Source organism: Hemiscyllium ocellatum, chromosome 8 (genome assembly GCF_020745735.1).
Source record: "Hemiscyllium ocellatum isolate sHemOce1 chromosome 8, sHemOce1.pat.X.cur, whole genome shotgun sequence".
In the NCBI taxonomy this organism is placed as follows: Eukaryota; Metazoa; Chordata; class Chondrichthyes; order Orectolobiformes; family Hemiscylliidae; genus Hemiscyllium; species Hemiscyllium ocellatum.
Window position 1 is genome coordinate 40,913,056 of NC_083408.1, and position 14,251 is coordinate 40,927,306.

The window sequence follows — 14,251 nt, forward strand, 5'->3', positions numbered from 1 at the left end:
CCGGTTACCGGATACAAAATCTACTCTTCTACCAGCACACACATCCTGATTCAATCAAGAAGCCTTATCATCAGCTAATTTCAATTCTGCCTCACTCTCTTAACTCTTAAAGTACCCTTTCCAACTTGTAAAACCTTCTAGATTACTCCAACTCAAAGTTTCTTTTGGGATATACAGAAATTGGACATTAAAGATTTTAAAGTAAACTGAAACAGAAAATCCTCGATATAATCAGTCGGCCTGACCACGTTTGCAAAGAGAGAAAGCGCAAAAAAGGAGGGGTGGTGAGGGGGGTGTAGGTGGAAGGTTGCTTAGAGAAGGCAAAGTACAACCAACTAACTTGCAGACATAAAATAATCCAACCTTTGTTTCCAGGCAGTGAGTTAGGATGAATTGGGCACTTTCAGAATGGCAACCTGGAACTAATGGAGTACCACAGGGATCAGCGCTGAGGTCACAATTATTTGCAATAGAAATTCAGTGACTTAGTAGGAGAAAGTGAACGTATTAGAGCTCAAAAGTATTTAAAAGTTGGTGAGAAAGGTAATTGGTGGAGATGAAACCATGACTCTGTAGAGAGGATAGAGACAGGTTAACTTAGTGGACAGAAACCTGGCATATGGAATACAGTGTGAGGGCATGCACTTTGGCAGGGCGAATGAAGGAGCTGAGTATTATTTAAATAGAGAAAGCTAAGGATCACAGGCCTCATCCATGAGTCACAGAAAGCTAGCATCCAGGTTCAGTAGGTAATTGGAAAGGAAAATCATGGAATCCCCATAGGCCATTCAGCCCATTGATCGACAATGACCCTCCAAAGAGAATCCCACCCAGACCCACCCATCTAAATTTTGCCTGGAACCCTGCACATCCCTGGACACTGTTGGAAATTTAGCATGGCCAATTCACCTAATCTGCACATCTTTGGAATGTGGGACAAAACCCCGAGCACCTGGAAGAAACACACACAGACATGGGGAGAGTGTGCAAATTCCAACACACAGTTGCCCGAGAATGGAATCTGACCCAGGTCCCTGATGCTGCCATGCAGCAGTGCTAATCACCGTACCACTCTAACGTGGGGCCTTTGTTTCAAAGGTAATGGATTATAGAAGCAGGGAGGCTTTGCAAACCTACACAAGGTGCCAGTCAGCCCACAGCTAGAATACAGTGAAGAGTGTTGGGCCACTTATCTATGGAAGAGAAAGCATCATTGGAGGCAGTCCAGAGAAGCTTCACTATGCTGCCAACTGCTTCAGAGAGATTGTCTTATGAGGAGGGTTGAGTAGGTTGTGCATGTACTTGTTGGAATAAAGAAGAATGACAGGCAACCTAATTAAAGCACACAACCCGAGGACTTGTCAGGGTACATATGGAAGGTTATTTCCCATTACTGGACTCAAGGAACAGACAGCATAATCTCAAAACAAGAGTTCACATGTTAATATTGAGATAAGGAGAAACTTCTCAGAGAGGAGTGAAGCTGTGGAATTCTTTACTGTTGAGGCTGGATTGTTATGGGTGTTCAAGGCTGAGACAGACAGATGTTTAAATCAGCATGGGAATCAAGAGTTATTGAGGAAAAGGCAGAAAGGTGGAGTTGAGGATTACCAGATCAGCTCTCTGCAGACTGGATGCCCCATCTGACTCCTAGCAAGCTTGTGGCCTATGTCCACACCACCACCAAAGACAATTACTCCTTGGTGTACATCTTCATTCTACAATGTCATCCTTCTAACTCCCTGCCTCAGTTCACCCAGAACACTCCTCCATGATTCGAATCGCCGGGATTGACAATATCCATAATCTAGAAGAAAGTGAATACTGCAGATGCTGGAGATCAGAGTCAAAAAGTGTGGCGCTGGAAAAGCACAGCAGGTCAGGCAGCATCCGAGCAGCAGGACAGTCAATGTTTTGGGCATAAGCCAAAGGGAAACGTCGACTCTCCGGGTTTTCGGATATTGCCCGACCTGCTGTGCTTTTCCAACGCCACACTTGTTGACCCAGTACCCCATGATCTTGTAATCACATTTCCATCCGTTATTCTCCAAAAGCTTGGGGGCCAACCAAAAACTATGCATTTGTTCTAATTTTCACTAAATCCTATTCATCCATTACCCCATGCACTCACTGATCATCAAGAGACCATGACCCAATAACACAGCAAGTTTAACTTTTTCAACTTCATGTTCAGTTTCCCAAATGGCGTCATGCCTCCCCGACTCCAACCTCTTTCATCCTGATAACCCTCTATAATCACGTGGCTCCTCTGATTAAACTCACTTGTTCTTCAGTGATTTCAATTCAGCTCCACATGTCTCGGAATATGGTCTAAAGCACCACATGGCTGTCTTGGAGTTAATGCAGTATGAAGCTTTTTATACATAAGAAACAGCATAATTTGTGAAAGAATGTAAATAAAGCCAACTTGCAGCTTCGCCAAGCTTCACACCCTCCCTCGGTTAAGACTGCAACGTTTCATTACCCTTCTTAAGTAAGTAAAACAATTTTCATTCAAAGGCATTGTGATTATAACTAGATCAGTGCAACAAAAATCTATTCAGGTTTGGTAAATCAATAACAGTAAAATGTTAGCCGTAAAACCCCTCACCTTCAGCATCCAACATTTTGGGAATGTCCAGGTACTTTTCCGCGACATCAAAGGCTGTGTTCAAGTTGGTGTAAGGGTCATCCTACGACAATAAGAAAAGCTAACATTAACAGGAGATTTCAAGACTACATGCTCCCCTGCCTTGTTTATAGTCTTCAAGTCTACTGCTGTCACTCTTTGGCCCACTGGCCCATTTGATCAAAGTCCCATTGCACTCAGAGATGATCTTCACTGTCAACTACAAGCACACTAACCATTCCTCCTACCTTCACATCCAAATCATTTATATAACTGATTAAAAACGGTGCACCTGGTGTTATAATTCAAGTTTACATCAAACTCAGTGAAGTGAAGCATGGTAGAGTGGGTATGAAGCGAGATTCTTCAACTTCTGTCTGAAATTACCCAAAATAAGAGCCTTTTAATGTTAAGCAGAATGACAGCAACTCCACTCAATCACTCTCTACAACAATGATGATCCTCAAATTGCAGAATATCCTGTTAAAACATGGAGACATGCGAGAAATGCAACAGTCTTCCCAGATTTCCTGTTTTTTTTAACAGATTCCCTACAGTGTGGAAACAGGCCCTTCAGCCAAACCATTCCACACTGACCCTCCAAAGTGTAACCCACTCAGATCCATCGCCCTCCGACTAATGCACCTAACACTATGGGCAATTTAGCTTGGCCAATCCACCTGACCTGCACATCTTTGGACTGTGGGAGGAAACCAGAGCATCGGAGGAAATCCACGCAGATACGGGGAGAATGTGCAAACTCCACACACAGAGTTGCCCAAGGCCTGAATTGAACCTGGGACCCTAGTGCTGTGAGGCAGCAGTGCTAACCACTGAGCCACCGTGCTGCCCACGGTTAACCAAATATGAACTGATTTAGACACAGGAAAAGAAAAACAATTACAAGAAAATCAAATAAAATGAAAGGCAAAGCAACGGGGAAAAACAAGGTGGCGGATATTTGGATAATCCCAATGTGCTGGCACAGATGTGAGGGCTGAATGGCTTCCTTTGTGCTACGTGGCTCTACAATAAGAAACAAAGAAAACACTAGAAGCAATCAGAAGGTTAGGCAGCATCTCAGATAACACTATAGATCGTTACTTATCATTACTTCCGGATTGTGTTTTTTTATCTCCAACATTTGCAGAATTCTGTCTTTTGTTTTCTTTTATAAATACTGTCAGTAGTCAGCTACATTTCAGTTCATGAAGCCTCTGCATAGGTTTTCCTTTTCAAAAAAAAGGAATTCAAAGTTTGCCAGTACTGTTGGAAGTTCAAAGTCATGCAACTATATGCTGAAAGGTCAGCCCTTCAGTCAGAGAGATGTACAGCACAGGAACATACCCTTCAATCCCACTAGTCCATGCCGACCAAATATCTTAAATTAATCTAGTCCCATTTGCCAACATTTGGCCCATAAACTCTTCCTTTTTCATATACCGATCCAGATGCCTTTTAAATGTTATAATTGTACTAGCCTCCACCACTTCCTCTGGCAGCTCATTCCACACACTCGTCACCCTCTGTGTGAAAACATTGCCCCTTAGGTCCTTTTTAAATCTTTCCCCTCTCACCTCAAACCTATGTCCTCTAGCTTTGGACTCCCCCATCACAGGGAAAAAACTTTGACTATTCACCCTATCCATGCCCCTCATGATTTTATACACCTTTATAAAGGTCATCCCCTCAGTCTCCAAAGCTCCAGGGAAAATAGTCCCAGCCTATTATGGGCGGCACAGTGGCACAGTGACACAGTGGTTAGCACTGCTGCCTCACAGCACCAGAGATCCGGGTTCAATTCCCGCCTCAGGCGACTGACTGTGTGGAGTTTGCACATTCTCCCCATGTCTGCATGGGTTTCCTCCGGGTGCTCCGGTTTCCTCCCACAGTCACAAAAATGTGCAGGTTAGGTGAATTCGCCATGCTAAATTTCCCATAGTGTTAGGTGAAGGGGTAAGTGTAGGGGTGGGCTGTGCTTCGGCGGGTCGGTGTGGACTTGTTGGGCTGAAGGGCCTGTTTCCACACTGTAGGTAATCTAATCTAAAAAAATGACCTATTCAGCCTCTCCCTCTAGCTCAACCCTCCAAATCCTGGCAAGATCCTTGTAAATCTTTTCTGAAAGCCTTTCAATTTTCACAACATCTCGAGCAGGGAGATCAGAATCGAACACAATATTCCAAAAGTGGCCTAACCAACGTCCTGTACCAAATACCCTGTCCACCTGCGACTCCACTTTCAAGGAACTGTGAACCTGCACTCCAAGGTCTCTTCGTTCAGCCACACACCCCAGGACCTTACCATTAGGTGAATAAATCCTGCTTCGATTTGCCTTTCCAAAATGCAGCACCTTGCATTCATCTCAATTAAATTCCACCTGCTACTCCTCAGCCCATAGACTCATCTGATCAAGGTCTTGTTGCACCCTGAGGTAACCTTTTTCACTATCCTCTACACCTCCAATTTTGGTGTCATCTGCAACTTACTATATACCTCCTACGTTCACATCCTAATCATTTATATGACATATTTATACACATTACAACACTAAACATATGTTTATTTCAAATTTCAAGTTGAAGTTTCATACGCTGTGTCCATGCTTTGGATTGTTATGAGGACAGTTTCTAAACTGAAAGAGAGACAGGACACTGGCTAAAATTCAAGACGAATCGAATATCATTGCTGAATAACATCTCTGTGGGATGGAGATGGTGACCCCTACAGAGACAATCTGCCAAACATGACTCCCATTTATCTAGATTGAGGATTCAAGGAGTTAACGGTAAGAACATTAAAATTAACCACTTCAGCTATTGCAATAGCTGATAGATACCGCTCACTTCATTTTGGAATATATAACGAACATGGAGAGACATGTGTGTATGTGAAGGTCAGAATTTGGATTGAACAAGTCAGCACCTCACTCTCTTGCTAAAATTTCCCTCAAAAGCTTTGAGAACTACTTGTGGGTCGAGAAACCAGACAGAAAGCCTCTCTGCAGGTAAGAGGAAGATTTCAATTCAACAACATGGTCTCCAGGAGAAAACAGAGTATACCAGATACTGTTGTGAAAAATGAGTCCTTTAGTGGAGGACCAAACAGCTGGCCGGCCAGTAGGCATAGCCCTGGCCCTCATCCCTGAGTTTTTCTTATTGACCTTCCTTCTTTCATCTGTGTTTCTCCTTATTCAAGTTTAACTCTTGAGTGTCAACACTCAATGTTAATACAGATATTCTAATTGTGCATACGTCGAGTTTGAACAGGCCAATGGTCACTGGATTATTTCAAACCATTTTTAGCTTTTTTTAATTTGAGGAGCTTTTAGCAATAAAATAAACTTTTGTATTCAATTCAAAAATATCTGTCTGGCTTATTTCTGAAAAGAATGGACATGGTCAAGTATATAGTGAACCTGGCTATCCAGAATTCTATTAAAAATATTCAAAAAAGTCTTCTGCAATCAAACAATGAGTAGGAAAAGAGCAAAATCAGACATCCCTTCCTCTCCAGATCATAACATAGGGGAACATGCTCGAATTCAAACCTCTTGTCAATCTGAACTCCAATTTCCCATCAGGATATAATCATTTTTTTTTAAGTAGTACATGAAACAGAGATTTCACTCTTTAAAGAAAGGGAGATTCAATCAAAGAGTTCAAAATTATGAGGTATCCAGTGGATTTTCAATTCCATTAATAATTCTGGAATTGCAAACTAATCTCTGTAATGGCGATAGTGAAACTATAGTCAATAGCTTCCCTCTTTTGGGGAATGAAATCTGCCATCCTTATCTGGTCTGGTCTGCTTACGACTTCAGATCCATAGCAACGTATTGGACTCTGAACTGCTCTCTGAAATGGCCAGTCGGGTCAAGAGCAAATCAGGGATAGGCAGTGAATGCTGGCTAAACGAGCAATAGAAGAATGAAAAAAAAATTGCACGGGAAAGCAGATTTAAGACAGCTGGAAAAAGAGAGAGGGGGGGAGAAGATTTTTATTTAAACACCTTGATTAGTTATGATCGGGAATGCATCTCCAGGAAGCAGATCCAATAATAAATTTCAAAAAGAATTTGCATTTATACTTGGAAAGGAAAAAAAAATATGAGAAAACTGTCAAAATGGTTGGGGGACAGGGACTAATTTGACAGCATTTTCAGAGAACTGGCAGGATGGGCCAAATGCTTTGTTCTGTGTTGTTTATTTTTGTGATTCTATAGATTAAGACTGCCTGAGCCCATTGCATGTTCTAACAAATGGAACGGGAAGTGATATGGATCTTGTGTTGAGCATTCTACCCAGGCCAGGAAAAAAAAGGTTGTGTGTTCCAAGTCGAGAGGAAATCGTTTAAGATGGTTTACAAAGTTAGTTAGTTTTCCTTTCACAAGTGCTCCATCACATAGAAATATGTATTGGGAGAACTGCTAAAGAATTGAGCACTTATTCAGCTTTTGGAATGGTTTTAGGTATTGGAAAGAAATCAATTATATTATTAGCATCCTCAATACTTGATCTATCTTATAATCTCTTCCAACCTCTTCCAGCAGGCAGAAGATACAAAAGCTTAAACATATGTAACCAACAGGTTCAAGAACAGTTTGTTCCCCACTGTTATTAGACTTCTAATTTGGACCTCTCAAATTTCAAATCTAATGTCGATCTCACCGTTTGTGTGCCTTCTTTGCGACCATGACTTCATATTCCTCACTCTGTTCTATCACCCGATCACACTTCACCTGAGGAAGGAGCAGTGCTTCGAAAGCTTGTGACATTAAATAAACCTACTGGACTATAACCTGGAGTCATGTGATTTCTGACTTTGTCTATCCCAGTCTAACACCGGCCCCTCCACATCACAATCACTCTATGATCTTTAATGGTATGATCTGCCAGTGCTGAATGCAAAACAAACCTTTTCACTACATGTGACAATAATAAATCAAATCAAAATTTTGCTTCTGTTTATTTCTTGACTAGTGAGCTTTAATTAATGACTGTCAACCCACAACACAGTAATCCAACAGCTTATTTTCTACTCATTTCCAAGTAATTTGGAGTTGCAGGGACAGTGTATGATTCACTGACGTAATGGATAGTATGGGCGGTTGGCAGGATGTTTTGTGCTGGCCTGTGGAAGTAGACAACTTCAGGAAGCATGAGAAAAGATTCCACATCATAAACATGCAACATCATCACACATTCCAACCAAGCTTATTTTACCCCAATGGTCACCAGTTCAATTCCCTCTCTTTACATTTCCGTGTGCTAGTTTCTCTCTCCCAATGTTTCATCATGACAACCGATGTTTCCAATAAAAAATGGCAATAATGAGCACGGATGTAGACAACAACAGAATTTGGTACAAATCCTATGTCTGATAGTTGATTTTGGTATCTCCAACAATCGATGCACAATCTGGACAGGTTAGATGAGTAGGCAAATCAATGGCAGGTGCAGTATAACTTGAATGAAAGTAAGCTTATAGACTTTGGAAGCAAAAACAAGGAGGCAGATCACTATGCAAATGGCTGTAATTGGGAGGGGGGAAATGTGCAATGGGACCAGGTTGTCCTTGTGCATCAGTCACTGAAGGTAAGCATGCAGGTGCAGCCTGTGGTAAAGACGACAAATGGCCTTCATTGCGTGAGGTTTTGAGTACAGGAACAGCAATGTGTTGCTGCAGTTACACAGGGCCTTGGTGAGGCCACATCTATCTTATTGCGTGCAGTTTTGGTCTCCTTTTCTGAGGAAGGATGCTCTTGCTCTCGAGGGAGTGCAGCTAAGGTTTACCAGGCTGATTCAGAGTATGGCAGGACTGATGTAGGAGGGAAGATTGACTAGGTTAGGATTGTTTTCACTGGAGTTCAGACGAGTGAGGGGCGATCTCAGAGACTTCTAAAATTCTCACAGGACTAGACAGGGCAGATGCAGGGAGGATGTTCCCGATAGTGGGTGTGTCCAGATCCAGGGGTTACAGTCTGAGGATTCAGGGTGGACCATTCAGGACAGAGATGAGGAGACATTTCTTCACCAAGGAGAGGTGAGCCTGCGGAATTCATTACCACAGGAAGCAGTTGATGCCAAAACACTGAATTCATTCAAGAGGTGGCTAGATATAGCACTTGGAGTGAATGGGATCAAAAGGTTATTGGGAGAAAGCAAGATTAGACCATTGAGTTGGAGATCAGCCGTGATCGTGATGAATGGTAGAGCAGGCTCAAATGCCTGAATGGCCTCCTCCTGCTCCTATGTTTTAATCTATTTAGAAACAATCGTATGTAGGACATCCCTTCAGGATTTTTAAAACTAAAATTGGTGGGTAAAATAGGGATAGATTATCATGGCTGATCCAATTCGCAAACTCTAATACAACTCTAACACAATCCTCACATCTCACCATAATTCCAATATAATTTGCATGTTTATATAAACCTATGGCCAATGCTGTTAGATGTGGGGTATAAGTAGGAGGATGGCTCACTCTCTTGGCATTCATAGTTATTGCTTAAATTTCTGTCATACTGGAGTTCACTACCTATATTTGTTTGATGTTTGCAATTACTTCTTGTTCAGTTTTCCTCACCAATATCTGCTGAGTTTTCAATCCTTGGCTGGGGTTATGGAATTAGTCTTTGCCCTGACCCCCATCGATATATGGCTCACTCTTGTGGGTTTGCTTGCTCAGTGGAGTATGGTTTCTTTGAGGGTTGGGGGTTGGTTTCAAAGTTCGGAGACTAAGTTGGCAAAGATAATTAGGATTAGGGAAAGTGGGAAAAGGGGTAAGAGCTGAAAGCTATGAAGTGTCCAAGTCAACTCCTTGTTTTTGTTCTGGCTTGTACACTGTATCTACATTAATTTGCAACATCACGACTTACTTACGGACCATATTACACAGATGAGTAGGTGGAAACGACCCTCCACAACTGGGAAATCCAATAAGATATTTCTAAGTATGGGACTAAAAAGGTGTTGCACACTTCAGGATATTACTCAGATTGTTTCACAAGGGTTACGATACAATTAAGAACCTAAAGAAGTCAGCAAATTCCCTTCTAAGACTGCACACAGGCACAAGCAAAATTGCAGATTCATTCAAAATCTGCTTCATTTGGTACAAGTATTTGGCCTTAAGCACACCTCCAGAACATAAAGATGATTCTGCTGCTACTGTGGGTTGTAGCGAGCAAGACAGCTTTATATAGTCTCTTTAACATATTAAAAGGAAAGTGAAAATCAAGAAAATGTACACACAGGTAGTGCACACTGATGCTTAAAAATAGCATCAACATTATAGATTAATTTTAAGAGCAAATGAGACCCTTACTGGCTTTTTCTTCAAATTTCAATCTTCGGGCTGCAAGATCAGAATCACAAGATAAGCCTCTCTCTCATCATTGGTCTACATGTAGAAAAGCCTCATTATTCAGGACAGCCAGTCTCCCTGAAGCTGCATGTGAATTTACAGACAGTGACCAGTGTGGTAATGTTGAATATCTGTATCAAAACAGCATTCCAACAAAACTCAGAGTCTGTTCTTGAAGACTTTGAGCATTTTATAATGTGGAAACTACATTTATCAAATGAATTGAATCAGAGAAAAATCATGTTTTGCTTTGGGAGCAAGTGGTTAAGAAAGTAGTGAATGAGTCTTCCAGTAACCGAAATAGGTTTTGGATGGTCAAGTGAGCGCTAATAAGAAGCCTCAGTTCCTCCTTATCTTTTTCTTCAGCTAAGAAAATAAAGTTGCGTTTTGCAATTAAGATCAAACTTCGCCCAGTGAAGCATAACTTTAACATTAATAATGAAACCAATAAAATTAGCAGAATAGCAAGTGTATAGAGGCTACTTACTAGGTTGATTTAATTTACAGAGTCAACCATCCAGTATTGTTGACAAATGTCACCCTACATTTCCCGAAAATTTAATTGTTAAAGTATGAAGAAAAAAAATTAACTGGCCTCGTTGAAATGGGGTAGGGAAATTTCCAATAATAAAAGTTCTGCTTTAACATATAACAATCAAGAACACCTTCTTATTTAAGTTTGCAGTTTCATTCCAGTTGTTCCCTTCACCTGCCCTTTTCAACTGCACCTGTATTCCCATCTTCTGTCCTAAGCACATCTGTTTTAAGCTGCAAAGCATCAGAACATTGGACAGTAGAATCACAGAATCCCTACAGTGTGAAGGCAAGCCATTTGGCCCATCGGATCCACACCGTACCTTCAAACAGCATTGTTCCCCCCCACCCCCATCCCTGCATTTTGTTGAGGCTAAGCCACCTAGTTGGTACATCCCTGGACACTATGGGAAATTTAGCATGGCCAATCCACCTAACCTGCACATCTTTGGATTGTGGGATGAAACCAGCGCACCTGCAGGCACAAGGAGAACTACAAATTCTGCACAGACATTCGCCAGAAGGTGGAATCGAACCTGGGTCCCTGGCTCTGAGAGCCACCATGACTTCCCACACACAGGACACACCACAACTTAGACTTTCCATGTTCTCGCTGCTGCTGCTGCTATTGATTGGGACCCCAACTCCCAGGATGTGGGGAAAAGGTTGTTCACACATGATATAAACACGGCCTTCAACAAACAAGCCAGCAAAGGGCCGTGCAAGGCAGATTTACAGATAATGTGTCAATGGATGTATACAGGAAAGTAAACATAGAGCTGGTTCTGCTATAACACGTGATTCTTCAACATGAATTGGCTTTAACGTGATTGAAGAATTTAGACTGTTATTTGTAGAACACAACTTTCCTTACCTGTACTGACTATAATGTTATTCTGATCCCATTAGTTTAAATGGCATGGCTATTGCACAATTTTCTTGTAACACAAAATCATGCGAGAACAGAACTAATCACAATATATCAGATCTGACTTGTATTCAGATCGAGTATCGAACTACACAAATTTATTAATTTGTACAACAAATCCATACAAGAATGGAGGAAAAAGGGTGCCAAACCTTTCGCAACTTTGCATAGTCAATGAGCTCTGGTCGGTGTCTATGGATAAGAGCACAGAATCCAAGGCCATCCTTCCAACTAGAAACAGAGAATAAAAAAAGGAAAGAAAATTGTACTGCCATTAATTGGGTCACCTGTTGTGTGACATGAATCCAAAGTCCCGGTTGAGACCATCCCCATTGCACGACACACACACACACACACACACACACACATTCTGACAGACTTGATTTAGAGATGCCGGTGTTGGACTGGGGTGTACAATGTTAAAAATCACACAACACCAGGTTATAGTCTAACAGGTTTAATTGGAAGCACACTAGCTTTTGAGTGACGCTCCTTCATCAGGTGATAGTGGAGGAGGTGGAGGAGCATCGTTCCGAAAGTTAGTGTGCTTCCAATTAAACCTGCTGAACTATAACCTGGTGGTGTGTGATTTTTAACATCTGACAGACTTATACTCTTTTACACTGCATACGTACACACACTCTCTGACAGACACTCATAACCCCCACCAACACACACACACACACACACACACACACAAGTTCGTGGGGTGAATTCGTACTTGCAGAATTACATTTTATTTTGCTCAAAAACTGCATGAATCCATGCAAGATTCTGTAAATCTGTTTTTTTAGGTTAGGATCAGTCTGACCATTGTGGCACAGAATCTCACACAGGGCACCTCACACCTTCAATGCGTTATCTGGGCTGACATGACACGAATTGTTAAAGTTCACTTGAGAAAGTAACTTTTAAAAAAGTTTTGTGATTAACATGTGAAAGAACTGAAAAAGACATTGTCATTCTAAAAGATGAGATACTTAACAAACAATCCAGGTCTTTTTCAATATATAAACTTTTGCTTTTAAATTCTGTGCCTTACAATCTTATACTCCTCAACCACCTGATGAACGAGCAGCGCTCCGAAAGCTAATGCTTCCAAATAAATCTGTAGGACCATAACCTGGTGCTGTGTGATTTTTAACTTTATACTGCCATTAACATTTTCTCAAGTTGTACATATCAACTTCAGATTCCAATTCTGCTTTGAAACTGCTTGAAATAGCATGGCACAATGAAGCCCCATAATCAGAAAACACTGCCACATTCCTCAGCCATATCCACCTTCCTCCAGTGTTGTGCTAAACTGCTCACTGCTCCTTAGCATCAATCTGACAGACCTGCATCTCTGTGGTGCTAAGTTGAGTCCAAACAAGTGCTTTAACAATTAAAATAGAAACTCTGATGTGGGATTCAAATTCAAAAGGGGCATAATTTTAAGAGTTAGGACTCCAGCAAGTTCACTGGGAGGATTACTTCTAGATCCATTAGCAATATTTACATCAAAACAAAGAACACTTCGGACTGAAATTAGGGAGTATTTAGTGCAAAACACAACAAAAGTCTGGAATTCTCTCATCCAAAAAGGATGGTGAGAAAATTTGTCCATTCAAGACAAAACGACGTAAATTTGTTAAATAAGGTGTTCACAGGATATGGAACAAAGACAAATGAATAGAGTTGCGGTACAGATTAACCATGATTTAAATGAAGGGAGAGGTAGGCATAAAAGACTGGGAGGCATGGTGGCTCAGTTGTTAGCACTGGTGCTTCACAGCGCCAGGGACCTGGGTTCAGTTCCACCCTTGGGCAACTATCTGCATGGTTTTCTACCAGATGCAGTTTCTCCCCACAGTCCAAAGGTGTGCAGGTTAGGTGGATTGGCTGTGCTAAATTGCCCATAGTGTTCAGGGATGTGCAGGTTAGATGCATTAATCAGGGGTAAATATAGGGTGGGGTAATGGGTATGGGTGATCCAAGTTTGTGAGAAGATTTGTAGCTCGGGTGCTCGTTGTTGTGGTTCTGTTCGCCGAGCTGGGAGTTTTTCTTGCAAACGTTTTGTCCCCTTTCTAGGTAACATCTTCAGTGCTTGGGAGCCTCCTGTGAAGTGCTTCTGTGCTGATTCCTCCGGCATTTATACTGGTTTGAATCTGCCGCTTCCGGTTGTCAGTTGCTGTCCGCTGCAGTGGCCAGCATATATGGTCTAGGTCGATGTGTCTGTTGATAGAATTTGTGGATGAGTGCCATGCCTCTAGGAATTCCCTGGCTGTTCTCTGTTTGGCCTGCCCTTTAATAGTGGTGTTGTCCCAATCGAATTCGTGTTGTTTGTCATCTGAGTATATGGCTACTAGGGATAGCTGTTCGTGTCGTTTCGTGGCTAGTTGGTATTCATGGATGCGGGTTGTTAGCTGTCTTCCTGTTTGTCCTATGTAGTGTTTTGTGCAGTCCTTGCATGGGATTTTATACACTACATTGGTTTTGTTCATACTGGGTATCAAGTCCTTTGTCCCGGTGAGTTGTTGTCTGAGGGTGACTGTTGGTTTGTGTGCTGTTATGAGTCCTAGTGGTCGCAGCAGTCTGGCTGTCAGTTCAGAAATGCTCCTGATGTATGGGAGTCCTTTGGTACGGGTGAGTCGCTCTTCGGAGGATTGGTGTGGACTCCTTGGGCTGAAGAGCCTGTTTCCACACTGTAGGGATTCGATGATTCATGCAAGGATGATGTGTCAACACTGCTGGTTCCCAACGCATTGGCCAGAAGATGCTGGCAATCCCTATTAACTCGGTGGATCCAATAAG

The 14,251-nt window shown here is 41.9% G+C and overlaps 1 protein-coding gene across 6 annotated transcripts in view; it reads right to left on the reverse strand.

The window, feature by feature from the left end:
* Positions 1 to 14,251, reverse strand: part of actn1 (actinin, alpha 1) — a 219,544-nt gene that overhangs the window by 70,381 nt on the left and 134,912 nt on the right. For all 6 annotated transcript variants that reach the window (XM_060828843.1, XM_060828840.1, XM_060828842.1 and 3 more), the window contains exons 6-7: positions 11,608 to 11,686; positions 2,612 to 2,693 (exon numbers count right to left, since the gene is read on the reverse strand). In XM_060828843.1, the coding sequence (XP_060684826.1) occupies positions 2,612 to 2,693; positions 11,608 to 11,686 (161 nt within the window). The remainder of the gene's footprint in view (positions 1 to 2,611; positions 2,694 to 11,607; positions 11,687 to 14,251) is intronic.